The sequence below is a fragment of the Salvelinus alpinus genome, chromosome 3 (genome assembly GCF_045679555.1).
Source record: "Salvelinus alpinus chromosome 3, SLU_Salpinus.1, whole genome shotgun sequence".
Lineage (NCBI taxonomy): Eukaryota > Metazoa > Chordata > Actinopteri > Salmoniformes > Salmonidae > Salvelinus > Salvelinus alpinus.
Window position 1 is genome coordinate 70,011,551 of NC_092088.1, and position 19,591 is coordinate 70,031,141.

The 19,591-nt window shown below is 42.5% G+C and overlaps 1 protein-coding gene across 1 annotated transcript; it reads right to left on the minus strand.

Moving 5' to 3' along the window:
* Positions 1 to 10,710: 10,710 nt before the first annotated feature.
* Positions 10,711 to 18,916, minus strand: LOC139571225 (inward rectifier potassium channel 2-like). The gene is made up of 2 exons (XM_071393877.1): positions 18,755 to 18,916; positions 10,711 to 14,392 (listed from the first exon to the last, which is right to left on the minus strand). Exon 2 carries the CDS (start codon positions 14,111 to 14,113, stop codon positions 12,842 to 12,844), a length of 1,272 nt encoding a protein of 423 aa, XP_071249978.1. The 5' UTR covers positions 14,114 to 14,392; positions 18,755 to 18,916; the 3' UTR covers positions 10,711 to 12,841.
* Positions 18,917 to 19,591: the final 675 nt, after the last annotated feature.

Below are 19,591 nucleotides of genomic sequence, written 5' to 3' on the forward strand. Positions count from 1 at the left end.
AAAGGAGCATAGGGGGTTTAAAGTGTGTGCGTGTGTGCTCAACCCAATTTGACACTTTTTTTTTTTTTTTTTTTTTTTTTTTTAATTTTTATCCCCTTTTCTCCCCAATTTTCGTGGTATCCAATCGCTAGTAATTACTATCTTGTCTCATCGCTACAACTCCCGTACGGGCTCGGGAGAGACGAAGGTCGAAAGTCATGCGTCCTCCGAAGCACAACCCAACCAAGCCGCACTGCTTCTTAACACAGCGCGCCTCCAACCCGGAAGCCAGCCGCACCAATGTGTCGGAGGAAACACCGTGCACCCGCCCCCCTCAGTTAGCGCGCACTGCGCCCGGCCCGCCACAGGAGTCGCTGGAGCGCGATGAGACAAGGATATCCCTACCGGCCAAACCCTCCCTAACCCGGACGACGCTAAGCCAATTGTGCGTCGCCCCACGGACCTCCCGGTCGCGGCCGGCTGCGACAGAGCCTGGGCGCGAACCCAGACTCTGGTGGCGCAGCATAGCACTGCGATGCAGTGCTCTAGACCACTGCGCCACCCGGGAGGCCCCCAATTTGACACTTATGGGAGATTCTGAAGCGGCGCAAGAGACAGCATTTCTAACACCATCAATAAAACACTGAATTGTGGAATTTCTCGTGTTGCATCCCTCCGAGTTCCAGACACTTGTAGAATGTATGCCAAGGCACATTGAAGCTGTTCTGGTGGCTCTCTCGGCTGGTGGTGGCCCAACGCCATAGACACTTTATGTTGGTGTTATTTTGGCAGTTACCTGTGTATACAGTGCCTTCGGGAAGTATTCAGACCCCTTTACTTTTCCATATTTTGTTAGGTTACAGCCGTATTCTCAAAAGGATGAAATATTTTTTCCCCCTCGTCACAATACCCCATAATGACAAAGCAAAAACTCCACCCAAAAAATCCCCAAATGTAGGTGTGCAAAAATTTATATTTTGTTTTAAACCTTTTTTAGAATAAGGCTGTAAAGTAACAAAATGTGGAGAAGTCAAGGGGTCTGGATACTTTCTGAAGGCACTGTATGTAATGTGCCCAGACTTCCCCCTGTAAAGTTTCCACTGAAGTTGTTCAAGATGAACTGGCTAGCTAGCTTGATAAACAGTGCTGACAATTCCATTTGGGGTAGCTAGCTAAGATATACAGCCAACATTTTGTTTATATTGATGCTGTTACAATAACAAAACAGTTGGATAAACAAATAATTTGTGGAACCATGATGAGATGTATGACAGTTTCCTGTCAAAGACGTGGATGTCGATTAAGGCACCCCCCCGCACCTCTCTGATTCAGAGGGGTTGGGTTAAATGTGGAAGACACGTTTCAGTTGAATACATTCCGTTGGACAACTGACTAGGTATTCCGTTGGACAACTGACTAGGTATCCCCTTTCCCTTCCCTTTCCCTCCCAGTTCCATCTGGTGTGGAAAGGCACAATGGAACACTGGGGTGGGCTTTGGGCCTCAAAGACAATTTCCTTGATTCCTCGAAAGCATTTGATCCAGTGCTGGGTAAAGCTCACAAGCTGACTATTTGAAAAAACAGAGGACTTTATAAACCAAGAGGACTTTATAGGGCCATAATAACATTGTCATGTTTGTGTGTGCTTAAACACCACTAGTAGAATGAAATTGTTTCCAAAATAGTCTAACATGAATGGGTAATTTTTCTCTCATTGGCCAAAGACAGGAAAGAGGCCACCCTCTCTGTATCTATTTGACTGAAATGGTTGTATAATCTTTTCAGTCTGATGCTTCATTCATCCTATTTTTACCAGATGCTCTTATCCAGAGTGATTTTATAAATGTTCATACTGGTCCCACATTGGAAGTGAACCCACAACCATGAACTTGTTGTGCCACAGACTACCAACTGAGCCACACGGGAACACCATCCCCCATCAAACATATACAGGCTTCAGAAGCGTTTAAAAAAGTTGTACTAAAATGGCCTTTCCAATAAATATAGCATCAAAATGCTCTTTGAATTATATTGAGCTGGTGTTGTTCCTCGGTCGTTCAGTAACATCCACCGAACGTGCTACCTGTCCCAGACCTGCTGTTTTCAACTCTTAATGATCGGCTATGAAAAGCCAACTGACATTTATTCCTGATTATTATTTGACCATGCTGGTCATTTATGAACATTTTGAACATCTTGGCCATGTTCTGTTATAATCTCCACCCGGCACAGCCAGAACAGGACTGGCCACCCCTCATAGCCTGGTTCCTCTCTAGGTTTCTTCCTAGGTTTTGGACTTTCATGGGAGTTTTTCCCAGCCACCGTGCTTCTACACCTGCATTGCTTGCTGTTTGGGGTTTTAGGCTGGGTTTCTGTACAGCACTTCGAGATATTAGCTGATGTACGAAGGGCTATATAAAATAAACTTGATTTGATTTGAGTAGCTGGTGTTGTTCCTCGGTCGTTCAGTAGCTGGTGTTGTTCCTCGGTCGTTCAGTAGCTGGTGTTGTTCCTCGGTCGTTCAGTAGCTGGTGTTGTTCCTCGGTCGTTCAGTAGCTGGTGTTGTTCCTCGGTCGTTCAGTAGCTGGTGTTGTTCCTCGGTCGTTCAGTAGCTGGTGTTGTTCCTCGGTCGTTCAGTAGCTGATGTTTTTCCTCAGTCGAGAGAGAGAGAGAGAGAGAGAGAGAGAGAGAGAGAGAGAGAGAGAGAGAGAGAGAGAGAGAGAGAGAGAGAGAGAGAGAGAGAGAGAGAGAGAGAGAGAGAGAGAGAGAGAGAGAGAGAGAGAGAGAGAGAGAGAGAGAGAGAGAGAGAGAGAGAGAGAGAGAGAGAGAGAGAGAGAGAGAAGGGGGAGAGAGAGAAAGAGAGAGAGAAGGGGAGAGAGAGAAAGAAAGAAAGGAGGGATAGAGAGAGAGAAGGGTAGGAGAGAGAGAGAGATAAATCAAATCAAAGTTTATTTGTCACGTGTGCTGAATACAACAGGTGTAGACCTTACAGTGAAATGCTTACATACAGGCTCTAACCTACAGTGCAAAAAAGGTATTAGGTGAACAATAGGTAAGTAAAGAAATAAAAAACAACAGTAAAAAGACAGTGAAAAATAACAGTAGCGAGGCTATATACAGTAGCGAGGCTATAACAGTAGCGAGGCTACATACAGGTACCGGTTAGTTGGGCTGATAAAGATAAAGAGGGGGAGAGGGAGGGGGGAGAGAGGGGGGAGAAGGAAGGAGAGAGATAGCGAGAGAAAAGGGAGAGAGATATAAATGTTGAGCAGACCATTTGTCACTCCTCTACAGGCTCAGGTTGCTGTGACCAGCTGCAGTGCCACCCTGGACCCTGTACCTAACCCTCCCTTAACCCCTATATCTGGCCCCTCACCACTGTCTGGTCTAGGTTGTGCCTGTATGTCCGCCTGCATGTGCCAGGTTGAGTGTATCTTTATCCCTTAATCCGGGACAAAGGAGAGGAGAGGACATGAACCAAATAGATACCATGTTTACAATACCTTCCCTTACGTAGATAATGATTGCTTTAAAAAAAAATATATATATTTGTCTTTAACACTGCATTGTTGGAAAGGGACCCGTAAGTAAGCATTTCATTGTTAGTCTACACCTGCTGTTTACCACACATGTGACAAATAAAATGTGATTTGATTGGAGGGTTGATTGTTCAGACTCGAAGAAAAAGTTATCTGGACTAGTTTCAACTAGTCTTCTCTTATACTTTTTGCCAGCTGATAGTACCTTATAGATACTGTAGGACAAGAGTACCAAGATCTTACAAGATCCTCTAAGATCTTGAACAAGATTGCTACCAGGGTAGTGGCGTATACGCTCATTCAGGTCTGGGTAGAGTTACCATCAAGACATACTTGGGATTTTCGGTTTTACACAGGGGCATGTGCTGTAGTGCTATGCGGTTTGAGTCTTACGTCTGTGCGTGTGTGTGTGTGTCTGTTGCCTGGGGCCGCTGTCAAACAGCAGATGCAGGAAATGGAAACAAGTCTTTTGGGTATTAAGAAAAGTATTCAGCTGGTCTGCTCCACAGTACAGGACAGTTATTTCAGCCAATAGAGGATAACTAACTCAATGGGAAGAGAGATAATTATGAATTATGCAGTGTGATACAATAGCAGTAAAAATAAAAATAAAACGTATTAACTGATTTTGCCCAGTTATAGAAGTACAAAGCTACAAGTATCTAACACATAACACTGTTATGTAAAAATTATTATGTAATATTATGCATAATTCATGGTGCAAGCCATTCATTTCAATACTTTTGAAGTTAAGTTAGCTTTGTACAATACCAGGTACAACCATGGTGTGCACATTCCTATTTGAAATTAATGCATTACACAGATCATATCTCTGGAGCTATAAATGTCATAACTTGCTCTATAACTTATTGCTCCCAATCGACAATGGCAATCAAACCTCTTGTGATCAATGATCGACCCATTGAAAGATGGAATGATGTGGGTGGCTTAAAGGTTTCGTGGACACAAGCTCAATTTTACTCTGAAGGCGGACTCCCTAAACGTGGGCATTGTGCGGCTGTTCGGCCATGGAAACCCATTTCATGAAGCTCCAGACAAACAGTTTTTGTGTTGACTTGCTTCCAGAGGGAGTTTGGACGTGTTACGACCTTCAACACTCTGTGGTCCGTTCTGTGAGCTTGTGTGGTCTACCACTTCGCGGCTGAGCCATTGTTGCTTCCAGATGTTTCCACTTCACAATAACTTACTGTTGACCGGGGTAGCTCTAGCAGGGCAGGAATTTGACAAACTGACTTGTTGGAAAGGTGATACTGCCACATTGAAAGTCACTGAGCTATTCAGTAAGGCCATTATACTGCCAATGTTTGTCTAGGAAGATTGCATGGCTGTGTGCTTGATTTTTTTACACATGTCAGCAACGGGTGTGGCTGAAATTGCCGAATCCACTAATTTGAAAGTGTGTCCACAAACTTTTGTATATATAGTGTAGCTAGGTGAGACAACCACGTATCTACATAGGACAGTCGTAGTAAGTACATTTAGCAACTTAAGTACTAGTACGAAAATAATAAGACTGTGATGTGGTTTGTCATGTTTCTGACTGCTGCTCTACAATTTGAAAGAGGACAAAAAAGTTTTTAGCGCAAGAGCAATGTGTTGCATGCTGTCTTGTTACAGAGTGGCTTGTCTCTGATGGTGACTGTGTTTGGCATGACACCAAAGAGAAGTCAACTGTATCTGGCAAAGCTTCAAAGTCGGCATTGAGGAGTCAGAGCTAGTTAGGCTTTTGAAGCCCCTGGACTGTCCGGTTCTTGAAAATGTCCTCTATCACCTTGCTAAGTCATTTGAATGGCTCAGATAGGTAGCATCACAAAACAGTGTATTATCGACCGCTGGTATGAGCAGGCGTATTTCACACATTTGATCATCAAGATCAAATATACAGAAATGTATGTCCACATATAAAACTGTTTTTTATGCTAGATGCCAAGGGATAAACAAAGTTATCCACTGCGTGTAGTTTTCCGAGGCCAGTCGCCCAACTATTATCTTGTTGTTGTCTATCATTGTGAGGTACATATTTACTTGCCCCATCTCCCTCTTCGGTGGACCCTGGAGGTATCCTCATACTTGGAGGTGCAGTTATTTTTCAACTGGGCAGGTATTTTCTAAGCCCTCCTCTGCCTTCATCCGTCATTCAACTGTATTATAAATCACTGCAACCTTCGACACTGTCACATACTGTCAACACGTTCAGACAGAACAGGTCAGGAACTCTGGTCCAAGAACATGAGCACTAACTGAACTGACCATTGGGGCATACCAATGATACATGCGCAACTGGTTTAAAACTGGTTGAAATTACATCATTACATATTTAAAACCAGTTTTTGGTCCTTTTGTAATCTGGTTGTAATGGCATCACATTGTCTTTTAAAAACAAATCTGCCAAAAAGCCTTTCAATTTGACCCTGACGTCCCCAAAGCAAAAGGGAACCTACCTAACCCTGCTGCTCTTCTGAGGCAGGTTTTGTCTGGCAGGTTCAATCCAGCAAACACCGGAGGGATCACAGGTCTGGAAGAAAGCTGGATCTGTCTGAAAAGCTAAGTTCCCATTCAGGTTCAATAGCAAGAAAGGGTGTTTCCGGTCATATTTTGCTTGGGGAGGGAGGTGGATTGTTTTGTGTTGTTGCCCCCATTTTATAGCTCTAAACTGTTGTCCTTTGATTCGGATCTTGGAAAATCACAAATATTCAAAAGGTTGATAAATGGCTGAGCAAAAAAAGTGTCAAATTTTGTTAAATTAAAGATTATCGAACTATAAACTGCCGCTAATACCTGGTCTCTGTCTCTTATGGGTTTGCATAATGAAAGTTAGTCCAACATTTCCTATTTGGGATGTTTGTTCTGCTCATATACAACTTTATTGTTTGCATAAACAGGGGAGGTGCGGAGGTGGAGGGTGGAGGGTTGAAAGACACAATAGAAGAACAGAAGCTCACCAACAGTAGCCAGAACCGCTACACTGCTACACTGCAAGGCACTTAACAATATTGGACTATTATTTCCTTTTGAACAGGAAGTAGCTTCAATGTGCCTTTCCTAGTCACTACTTTTAAATGAATAATTCAATGAATAAATTGATTATTAAATGGTGTAACCAGAAATGGATTGACTCCTTGCTCCATACTTTCCCACCAACGTCCCCCTCTGTGTCTCACTTTTATTGCCCTCCTCCCTTGGCGGTACATACCCAGCTAACATGACATTGGCATGATGTGGGTCCAATAAGGGCTAAAATATTGGCCCCACGTAAGCTTCCCACATTGGGCCGATGCACCTTTGCTCGTACGGCTCCACATTAGCCTTCAAGGCATTGCCCCAGTGTGGCCCATTGTGGGCAGCCCTCACTTCGCCTGAAATAAGCCAACCCTTTTGGATCGGCTGCCCATTACATTGCATCAGAAAGAAAACAGAGATGTTGCTATATACATATTTTTACTACTTAAACGTTTATCTTATCTGACATGCACTTATCTAAGTCTTTTTACAGACTTCATCAATGGCAGTGTTTATCCTCTTCGGTGGAGTTTAACGGCGGTTGGCATCCAATATTAAAACCCAGCACCTTATTACACTACTTTAACCCTATCTGATCCTACCCCAGGCCAATGGCCTGAGAGGACGGGACACTACCACTCCACACACCCTGTAACTCTTCTGAAGTGAAATATCGTACACCCAAATACTTCTCTGCAGCTGCCACCACAACATCTATTTTCTGTGACTTACGCTCCATCTCTGCAGTACAGTTGATAACTATTGCTATGAACACTAAGAAGCTAACCTTACTGAAACATATATCATTCATTGGCCTATCCCTCTGTTCTGGCACAGATCTACTATTCACAGTGATCCTCTCAGAGTCCCTCACCTTTGATCCACCCTCCTCTACTTTCTTCACTGCCTCAGCATAAGACATCTTCTGCACTACTCTGACCCTGGCCACCTCAACCTGCCTCTCTCGCACCAGACACTTCCGATCTCCAGCAACATGGGCACCCCTATAGTTGACACACACAACTTTTTCCACCGAAACTACACATTCCTCTGTCCCATGTCCTCCTGCACACTTCGCACATCTTGGAATCTTTCTCCTACACATTGCTGCGACATGACCATAAACGTGACACCTATAATACCGCAGTGTATTCGGTACAAAAGCTCTAACAGCATAACTCATACATTTGAACTACCATGTCAAGTAGAGACTCTGAATAGAAGCTCAAAATAACAGACTGTGTCATCTCGGTTTCACCATGCTCCCCACCGGATATGCGTTGCACCAAATGGCGGGCATCACAAACACCAGGAATTTCAACTTAAATTGCTCCTCCTCCACACACGCTACCACAAAAATCACTCCCTTCAACAGAGCAAAGCAAGAAACAGGTATTTCCCCAAGTTGAGTCACACGGAGTGCCTTCTCCCTCTGATCTGAAGAAACAAACAAACATCACAAGTCCACTTTAGCGCCTGCTCCCTCTGATCTGAAGAAACAAAACAACATCACGAGTCCACTTTGGGTTTTAAATTATTGTTATTATTATATTTTTTTTGACGTCACACAACAGAACACTTAAACTGGAACGACACTCCAAGAGATGTTCACACAAAAATTGCTTGTGACCTTAGAGCTACAAGGTCATATCTAAAAAATAAGATTCCAAGATCATTCGGAATGCTCAATGGCTTGAATGGTGTTTTTAAATTTTGTTATTTTTCACTTAACAACATGAATTGGAGTATATGCTGAAACCACGCCTGCAAATTTTCTAATTAGAACCTGCCTCTACATTATGACGTAGCTGGGCTTGGTGTGGGCTAGCCTGTGCTGGGCTTGGTGTGGGCTAGCCTGTGCTGGGCTTGGTGTGGGCTAGCCTGTGCTGGGCTTGGTGTGGGCTAGCCGGTGCTGGGTTTGGTGTGGGCTTGGTGTTTTTGGCGCCCACCTTGCCCACCAAATACCCACATGTGGCCAATAGCTTCATGTTTGGTGGTGTTTGGTCTTCATCCCAAATGGCACCCAATTCGCTATATAGTGCACTACTTTTGACCAGGGCCCATAGGGCTTTTGAGTCATTCTTGACAAATGAGTCGATTCTTAAAACAGAACTGGAGTTATTATCTGACTCCATTTCTCTCTCTTCTGCCAGTTTGATAGGAAGTGAATCAGATCACTTAGCTGCCAGAATACATCAAACACAAATACACACACACATCCACAGCACTGATGCCAGAGTTAAGACTCCAGAAGTTGACATTAGTGTCAATCTTCATGAACTGTAAATTTAGGAATTTTCCATGGAGCTCGGTTTTATCCTGTTTTTCTCCATCCTCCCTCTTCTCTCTTGAACACACGTGCAAGGGTGGAGGCTTATTGTCATCCGTTTCTTTTTCCTCTCTTCCAATACTGGATTTTGTCTTTGTGACATGATGACAGGGCAATTACACAAGACACTGTTAAAAAGCTTCAAACAATGTTTTTTTTCTCTCATTAATTTTGTCTTCAGAGCAGACCTGTGATTTAGAGCAATTCCTATAGATTCCCGGTTTAACCATAATATCTGTCACTAATGAAATATTGGTTTGTTGGGTCCTTACTTTGTATTTCTAGTGTGACCAGTAGCCACTGATGTGCCTTCTATCCCTCTGTCTTGCCCGCCAGGTGCGTCTGGTCTGCTAGTCAAGGGACGTGGTTGTGCCAGTGCCAGTGCCAGTGCCAGAGCACCTCCCTCGACAGATAGTTTTGTAATTTGGAAGGTTGACGTGCCTTGGGAGGACAAATTGGAGTCAGAGATAGTCCCTGAGAATCAATAGAGTCTTAAATATTTTGTAAGTATAGTGTGTGCATTATAGCACTGGTAAACATTACAATGAGATCTGCTCTCCTTCTCTTTGGGCACGCCAGCTTGAAAGTGCAGTGGGGCCTGGCAGAATTAAGTTTCTGTGATTGCTATGGAAATTGTGTGCACTTAACCTTGAGATGTATCATTGCACATTTCCCTGACACTATAAGACTGTCTGTTGTGCAGAGATCATTGAAAGAAATGGACTATGTTAGAAACTTAAATTATATATTTTTTTTTATATCTTGGAGAATAAAACCAAATTTGCACTCAATGTTACAGTTGAGATACATGTAAATGACGGGATGTAGAGATAAATCAGTGATAAAAACACTCAATACCTTGGAGTATTGAAAATTAGCCCAAAGTCTGACCATACTCTGGTCATACTTGAAATACAGCAATCCATTCTCATGGTCTGGGGAGTTACAGTAGCTGAAGTTGATTGGAAACCACAGATTGACACTCATAGACTAATTGTGGAGAATTGGAACAGTCATTATGAGCAGCACAAAGATCAATACAATTACAGTGGACTGCAAGACAAGATGAGCGATGTACAGAGCAGGAAAATGCCGGGGAAAGTGTGTCGAATCAAGAGAAACTGAAAGAGATGGATATACTGTAGGTGGAGTGTGTCAGAGTGAGAGAAATAGAAAGGGGTGCTGCTAATCCCTATTGGTTTAATAATAATCCCTAATGCGTTCTAGGAAGACGACAAGACGTAGGACAGGGGTGCTGCTTAGTATCACAAGCTAAACCACTACTGTAGAAGGTAAGACTTCTGACGCACATGTACAGGGTCCCTTCAAAACATACTCTACCAGAGCTGATCCACTGGCCCTTGGCCAATTCTGTATTTTTCCATATTGCATCCCAAATGGCACCCTACTCCCTATATAGTGTACTACATTTGACCATGGAGCAGAGCTCTGGTCAAATGTAGTGCATTATGTAGGGAATAGGGTGCCATTTGGCAAAGACATATCTGTCTTGAGGATTGTTCATATTCTCAGAGGGACACTGAGATGTTCTCATAAATATATCACAAACTTTGTCTGGTTTATTCAACGGCTTGTTGCCTTAGTACTAGTACTAGATACAAGATAAGGGGGATTTTCACAACATCCTACAGTAACCCCAGAAGCCTGATGATAGATATTTAACGTATTATTTCTTTGATGGAAGATAATACTTTTGTTTTTACGTGACCTCAATAACAGATTTTTAGGTAACTTTAAATAATTGGTGGTTTACTGTGTTACTGTATGTCAATATCTTAAATTATTAAAATGATTATTACAATGGCAATGAACACAACATCATTTGATCATTCATTGAGGTTTTATTGAAAAAAGTAACAATATAATAGCATGTACAATAATAATAATATTATTAATAATATAAAATCTGTACATTCCATTGTTTTGCAGTACAGCTGGAAGACTCTGATACAAAATGACTGCAACAGGGAGGGAGGGGGTCTATGTACAAGAAAAGGAACATTTTAGCCGAATGGCCTTCAGTCAAAGAAATAGGAGATAGATTTGCCATAATGCAAACTCTATAGGCTTTCAATAGATCTTATTAATATGCCTAGGTTACAGTACTGTTGGCTTAGTTTAAACCATGTTTTCCAATCCAAGATTCCCAAGTAAAACAACAAACAACTAAAAATGAAAAATAAAATAATATTTGATATCAAGGCATGGTAATCCTTAGGCATACTCTGGATATAAGTACACGTTCATGAACAGCAAAGACATTGATAGGGTATGATAGAGGGGTAGATGCATTGTATTTTATAGTCTCCTTATTTAAAGAGACTTTAGGAGAAGATATTCTCTTTTTGTGATGGCAGAATTGTGGATGACTAAAGTACTAAGACGAAACTGATGTTTTGTTGTTTTGCTTAAACATATTTTTTACTGAAAAATAACTATTGTAACACTGTACTTGAGTTATTTTCTGAGCATGTGCTAACACCTAAAAAAAACAGTTAAAACATGTTGCTGATCTAGTCTAGTCTGGCTTATATCTTTGGCTTTGAATATGAAAATGACGGTAACACTTGTTACTACTGAAAGCCTCTCATCATAAGAGCCACATAACTTTGCGTATCATAACTGCATCACAGTGAGATTGATTAAGTCGTATGCTGAATGGGTTCCAATTAAGTGCTATGAACACTTCTAAAAGGAGTGTTTGAAAATAAATATTTCCTCTACATTTTTTTTTCTTTCGAAAAATGCTCTACTTCTACCATTAACAAATGGATGAGACACTCAACAATTATTATGATGATAATAATACTCTTTGGCTTCTTCTGTTATCAAACCCTACAAAATGCAACAACGTAGCAGCACTTTTTGAGAACATTTGTATGCTCATTTTCACTCCCCTTTGTCTTGTAGACGTTAACTCAGTTATGCTAAATTTCAATACTAATACCACCCTGCTCATTTCCTTCACACAAAACAGAAAACAGGCATGTTTCTATTGAATTGACCAGCATTGAACGGCCCTTTCATGTACAGTATGTTATGTTGTATGTCTGTTATGAGACCAGCTCAAATAACAAAAGTCCATACAGGTTCAAATATCTGCTTTGGATAAGTACTGTATTGAAGTAGCAGTTCATATTAAAAGGTATCAAATTGATAATCTAGTTTTTTTGGGGGGGGGGTTTGTTCCGCTACTTTACAACAGCTGCATAGTATTTTCTCCAATAGGTTAAAGCTACATTGATCGACATTTCCTTTGATGCAATTCACTAAAGCCTTCAAAGATCGCCCAGTTCACTGCAACATGAGGCTCTAGTCAAAGGCAAAATCAGTTGTGCATTCACTGGAAAATTGGTGATAAATTCCAATCTCATTATAAGGAAAAAGGGCTGAATTGCAGCTTAATTGTTTGGATAAACATTAAATAACTTTATAGTACTTTAGAGATGGTTGCCCATGATCAATTAAAAAGTGCAAATTAGCTAAATACAAACGTATTTGGTTTTCACTCTGAAAGAGCAGAACTTTCAAAATGTTTCTCTTACTCTATGGGTGGACATCTTTGTATGTTTTCCCCCAGTTTCTCTGAAACGAGAAAGTAGAGAATTTGCATATAGCAGCATTTTTCTTTTCAACTAAAGGGCAGTGAATAGAAATCAAAACTACAGTTCTTAAAACCATCTTGTTCATTATTTGCTGGACAGATACACAGAGACATGCCTGCTAATTTCAAGTCATTATATCTAACATCCCTTCCAATGTTATACGTCATTGTTTTAAGAAACTATTACATACAAGTCCCCGGCTACCCCGTTCCCACAGCAGTACCGTCGGCATGAATCTGTCCTTTACACAAGGCCCAGCTCAGCTCAATGTGCCTTTTAGAACAACAAGACGTGATTCTAGAATCAGAAACTTCTTCTCTGTGAGGTGGTTTGAAGTCTCTGCACAGTTATATTTCAGATTCTCGCCTCAGGGGCCTGGGCTCTAGTGGCACAGTGGCCTGGTGATGTGCAGAGTCTGAGATATTGTCTGTGTGAGTTACGTCTGGGCCCACGCTACCCCCGTTCCCCTCGTCCGTCTCCTCTTTGTTAGTCAGCGCCACCTCGTTCTCGTAACAGAAGGAGTTGGACAGGATGTATTTTTTCTCTGCCAGGTCTCTGGCACTGCACAGCGGAGTGCTGGGCACCTCGTAAGTCTTATGAAAGCGAGAGTAGTCCACCTTGTAGTAGCTCTTCTCCTCGAAGAGCACTGGGTCAAAGCGGTGGCCCCAGAGGATCTCGCTGGCCAGGTAGGAGCTGCGGCACTGGGTGGTCATGGCCGTGGCCTCCACCATCCCCTCCAGGATCACCACGATCTCAAACTCGGACGTCTCCAGCTGTTGCTTGCTCATGTCATAGAATGGGCTGTCCTCGCTGATCTCGTGGACGATGGTGATGGGGGACACCAGGAAGATACGGTCGACTCCGCTGTCGAAGCCCACGTCGATGTCCACTTGGTCCAGAGGGATGAACTCCCCCTCTGCAGTGGTGCGCGACTTGAGGAGCTGTGCCCGAACGTGGGCCTCCACAAGGTGGCTTTTCCTCAGGTTCCCCACGCGCCACATTAGACACAGCTTGTTGTCCCTCATGGCCACTGTAGCGTTGTGGCTGAACACCAGCGTCTCGTTCCTCTTCTTGGGCTTGGCCATCTTGGCCATGACGGCGCCGATGATGAAGGCGTCAATGATACAGCCCACAATGCTCTGGAAGACCACCATGAAGACCGCCACAGGACACTCGTCGGTTACATAGCGGTAGCCATAGCCGATGGTGGTCTGGGTCTCGATGGAGAAGAGGAAGGCTGCGGTAAAACTACTAACGTTGGAGACGCACTTCTGGGCGTCGTTCTCCAGGTCCCCGTGGAAGATGGCGACCAGCCAGAAGACACAGCCGAAGAACAGCCACGACAGGAGGAACGCTAGGCAGAAGATGACGAACATCCACCGCCAGCGGATGTCCACACAGGTCGTAAAGATGTCGGCGAGATAACGCTGGCCCTTCTCAGAGACATTGATGAACTGCACGTTGCAGTGACCGTCCTTCTTGACAAAGCGGCTCTGGGGCTGGTGCCTCGTGTGCACCTTGCCCTTGCCGTACCCGTTGGGCACTGGCGCAGTGGCCAACTTCATGCCGTGCTCCTCGGTTGACACTATGCTGTAGCGGTTGGCTCGCACACTTCCCATCACCTCGTTCTGGTGGGAGGGCTGTGGCGCTGCTTCTGCTTTGGAAAACAGTCTGAGTTTTTGGAAAAAGCGTTGGAGAAACAGTTTTGAAACGCTAAGGGGGACCAACTCAAGCAGGAAATGGGGTGGTGAAGTGAGGCGGACAGGGGGACGGAGGGAGGAGGAGACAAAGCCTCTCTCTCTCTCGGTCCTTGACGGCCTCTGGTATCCACAGGGCTGAGGATGATGAGTTGATCAGTGCTCTCCCATCGGGCGACCGGACCTCAGCAATGATGTATGCTGAGGGAAAAAGAGATAGGAAGGTGTTAGACTTACTGACGGTGTCAAAGAACGGATACAGAGGTAAGAATCTATTAGTAATGATACGAGTCATGATAAAAGCAATAAGAACTCAATGTCCTTATTTAAAGGTTACAGCTTCCAATCTGAACTCTGTACATGAAATAGTCACCAACTGTCATGGATTATTATATCATTATCCCATCGATTACCATGTAGTGTGTGCAGCCTGAAAATACCATCAAATACTGTATACCCAAGAGCAAGAACAAGCACGTCTCCTCAAGCCAACAATATTTCATTCAGTTATGACAAAATAACAACCGTATTCAACCCCGATCCTGGCTTTTCCACTCTCCACTGAGAGAGGTTACAGAGTAATAGGAGTAAGGTCCCACTGATGGTCATTCACAAAGCATACTTGTTTTTGTTGGCCTCAGTGTCGACAAGATAATTTCTTGTTGGATTGTGGGTTACGGTGTTTCTACGGGATCCCATGTACGGGATTCTTTGGACTATTTTCAAGTTCTCAACCTACCGTTACTGTTAACTGACGACTGATCATCGTCGGATGCACATGTCACTTTCAAAATGTTATATTTACCAGCACATTTGTTGCAACATGGAAGAGGAAATAACAGTCTTGAATGATTGGTTTAATATTGCTTAACAAGCAGGCCCGTCACTTCCACTGTGAAGTAGGGTTGTCAGTAGGCCCGTCACCTGTCAAGTAGGCCCGTCACTTCCACTCTGTGAAGTAGGGTTGTCAGTAGGCCCGTCACCTGTCAAGTAGGCCCGTCTCTTCCACTCTGTGAAGTAGGGTTGTCAGTAGGCCCGTCACCTGTCAAGTAGGCCCGTCACTTCCACTCTGTGAAGTAGGGTTGTCAGTAGGCCCGTCACTTCCACTCTGTGAAGTAGGGTTGTCACGACAGTAGGGTTGTCACAATACCAGTATCGCGATACTACAATACCTAATTTTCCATGGATAAAACTATTTGGTCCTTTAAGAAACCTACTGTAGGTAACATATTGTGTGCTATAGCTTGGAAAATAAACATGTGATTCTGGTTGACAACATAAGGCTGCTCGTTTCCATCATTAGAACATTTTCCTTAGGAAATGTTGTCCGCTTCATGTTTTGTTTCCTTGCCACGATACCTCTGAGTATCGCAATACTTTTACTGTGACAACCCTACCGTGAAGACGGCCACACCAGCCTGTTTGTCACATTTCACGGTGCATGCACCACTCCTCCTGACTCATTGCCCACTGGTGCATTCTTAATGTCCATTTTCACATACCTTGCTAATCACAACCATACCCATTAAAACCAGTAGATGTTGATAGCGCTGACTTCATCCACGTATTCCAATGGAAAACTCCCAACGGCTCATGAAGCCGTAAGTATTTGAATTTGAAGCTCGCCATATGGCTAAATGGGGCTGAGTGGCACCAACAAAACAAAAATTCTAAGGATCATGGAGAAAGTGGTCGTAACTAACAATGGATCATGGTTGATGTAATCGTTTTCATCATGCCTGAGAGTCAACTCAACGCTGCTAGATGACGTCGGCGTCAATAACGGAAGCCCCATAGACATTGGTTAGCCCCTCCATCTCCACTTGACAGGCTCGTTGAATCTGCGCTCTCATCGGGAAAGCACATCACAACCCCTTAGGTGCACGTGCAAAGAGTGTGCATGAGGGCACAAGCCTCCTCGTAGCCTGCCAGCCTGTGATTGGTCTGTGCCAGCACGTGGTCCTGTGTGACAACAAGTGTCGTCAGAATGGATCACCATTTAATTAAATATCTTGATTTGTAGCAAACTTTTTAATAATTAACTGTGTGGATTGAACTTCATCAAAATAAATTAATTTTACAGGCCAAAACGGCCGTCAACATTTTTTATTGTTTGGCCGGTCTGGCTATCGTAATTTACACAGGCTTTCTAGGGCAGACCAGGGCTTTTGGCACCGTGTAGTGGTGCTTGGTGTTTTCAGGTAGTAATGATGCGTTTTTAAATGGGGTGTCAGTGGTACAGAAATAACAGTTATTCCATTTGCTGTGTGACTTGACTACACAAATGTTTGTGGAAACTTTCCCGATTAGTGGGGAAATGTGAACATGAAAGTGTACACAGTATCCCTCTTTCTCTGGCTCATGTGTGCATTTGAGGGCATCAATGTAACTTGCTGACTCACAGAGTCCTCTGGGACTTCATCTTCTCTCAGCAGCAAAATGGCTTATGACAAAAGGGGGCTCTAACTCTGGGAGGGCTCTAACTCTGGCACTACTGTAACACCACTCATTAAAAGAGAGCCCTTCCTGCCTGTGTCTGCTCTGTTATACATGTCCTAGCCATGGTTGCAACGGACATTGTGAACGCTTTTGTTTTGTTTGGTTATTTTTTTTCCATTTACAAGAAATGTATTGAATTTAGTAAAGACTTTTGGGAGATTTGATGATATGAGAGTCAATGATGAAAATGGACATGAGTGCGTCAGGAAAATATATATTTTCTTTGTGTTCCCTTGTTTGCAATACTTAAATCCCCAAATATAATTACTTTACACAGAGTAAACACATCAGAGATGTTTAGCTATGATTAGACTGCAGTCTCTCTTAAGTTAATTTACAAAGATTTCTGTAGTGTGTAGAATGACTTCAGATATTTATTTTTATGTTTCTAAGTAAGTTTAAAGATGGAATCCGCACTAGGGGAAACTGCACCACTGTCCGCCCCATGGCTGTTATTGTTTTGTTGACGAAACAGAGGTGGGGAGCATTGTGCATCAAGAAAAAAAAAATGGCAGTACATATGCTGCTGTTCTATAACACTTGCAATGACTGTTCAAGGGAAAAGAAAACATTGCTCATTGTTTGCAGTAATCTCTTTGTTGTTGTAATATCACAAACGGACGTGGACGTTTCACTATTAAGGATTCGATCTTTAAAGTGTGATGTCTGCAGTATCAGCTCCTAGAATTAGTCCTAAAATCTCTTATTAAATTGGATCTCAAAAAGCATGTTGGTGATGAGTGGAGTTAAGAGCACCTCTGTCATCAAACTTGGGCATTATTTGGGGAAGTTTGCATTGTTGGCAGTAATCAGTAATATGACATGCAAAGTCAGTCAACATTACAACCTCTCTTCAATGAATATCAATTAGGATGATTGTCTGGTTTACACAATACTTGATTAATAGGAATTTCAGTGTCGAAATTGAATAGATAAGGCTGTTTTGTTTCCTTTGTTCATTTAGATTTTGTGATTTGACAGGATCCTTCATTTTGTGTTGCTTTTAGGAAGATTAATAGATACTAAACAGCGATATTCCTATCTGTTTTTATGGCACCATGATAACAGAATGGAAAAGTATAACTGTCTATTATTCTATTATTACAGACCCTTTTTGATCAGTGGGATAATTATGCTCTGTGGAAAATGGAATCACAGTACTCATGGACTGGCCTAATCTGAGAGATGTATATATAGTGCCAACATCCACTGGAAACAATGTCATGGTTGAAGTTTTTCTGCAGAAACAGAATTTACAGAATTTACGGTAACCCTGACCTACTGCCAGCGCACAGTTGTTCACGGGTGCCTAAGGGATGGTCTTGCAATTGTTACAGTGCTACTATACCTCTGCAGCCACACACAAAAAAACGTATTTTACAATGTTTAATTTACGACTACCATTTTAACATACAATAAAATATGTCTCTACAGCCAGGCTCCAAGCGGCACTCAAAATAAGGCAAATGCCATCTACAAATACGAACAGGTGCGGCCTAAAAAAATGGGAACCAACTGCGTCTTTCAAACATTCAATTCAGACAAGTTAGAACTGTAGGCCTACAAGCATATCTGTTTACATGGATAATATAGGGCCTATGACTTACAATGATTGCATGGCAAATGTAAAATGTTGTTTTGCATATATTTGTAAGAAGTGTAGCCTATTGCATCATACATGTATGAATCAGCCCACGCATAAACATGACATGTTTATCGCACTTAAACGTATTATGATGGGTTTAAATAGTTAGATCAAATGATTAAAATTCATAAACAATGATGAATAGCAGTTATATACTCTGCAAGCTATCAGCCACAGTGGGTATGACTTTGTCGTGTAAATCGCCCGTATCCCTACTCCCCTGCGCCGCGCATCCATTCAAGTGCCACTGTTGCTCGCTTTTCAAATAGGCCTAGAGATCAAATAAAATAAAACCGAGTCTATTGAGTTGGCTAATAGTTATGTAATAGACTCCAGTATTCTTCCATGTCATGCATTCAGCATCATCAACTTCCCCAAAAGTTTGATACGAATTGCTAGAAAGAGGTTTTTAAACCTACCAGTTGCTCATTTGTAGACCGGATCAACGGACAGTTTAAATTATATTCCAGAAGTTATGTTCTCTGGTATCCACACTTTTCAAACCATTTGTTTCTGTTTTTAAGTAGTTGCCTTGTTATGATGACAGCAATAACCGACAGTCCCTCATGTCACTAAAATGACTGGTCTTGATAATGTGGTTCGCAAATAGTTCGCCAGAGCAATTTAAATAGCGTATACCGGCATGCTCCGCCTTCTGGTCCATACCCAACCAATAGTATTACAGAGACGAAAACGCGCTCATATAGTCGGTTGATACACTTACACTGCTGTTTGAAACGTGTGAGAAATTCCATAGACTACAGACTGAAAGTGGTGTTTGGGGAGACATGTCAGGGGTTTGGATAAGGAAGGTCGTGCTTAACACCAACTTGGTAGTTTAGTGGTGTTAATTAATATTGATTATCGATAATTCGTTTTAGGGTTGCCGGGGATGGTGGGTTCATTTTAAGCAGAACACAGGAACATAATTTCACCCAAAGGGTATCTTTTTATAGTCTAAACCCCTCCGCCGTGACAAGTTATAAAACTCTCCTAAATGTTCTACAATGTCCAGGCAATAATGTTAGGCTACTGTCAAATAATAAAGAGTTGTTAGAAATTAAAAGAATGAATCAAACTTGTTATGCACTGTTGTCTTCAAAAGGTTCCATTACCTATACACAAGTTGAAACAGTTTATCTATTTGCCTGCTGCTTCACATTATCCAATCTGAAGATATTCCCCTAAATTTGACCCTCTCAATAAAATACACTTAAATATACATTATTCTTGATCTGTTTATCTAGGATATTTCC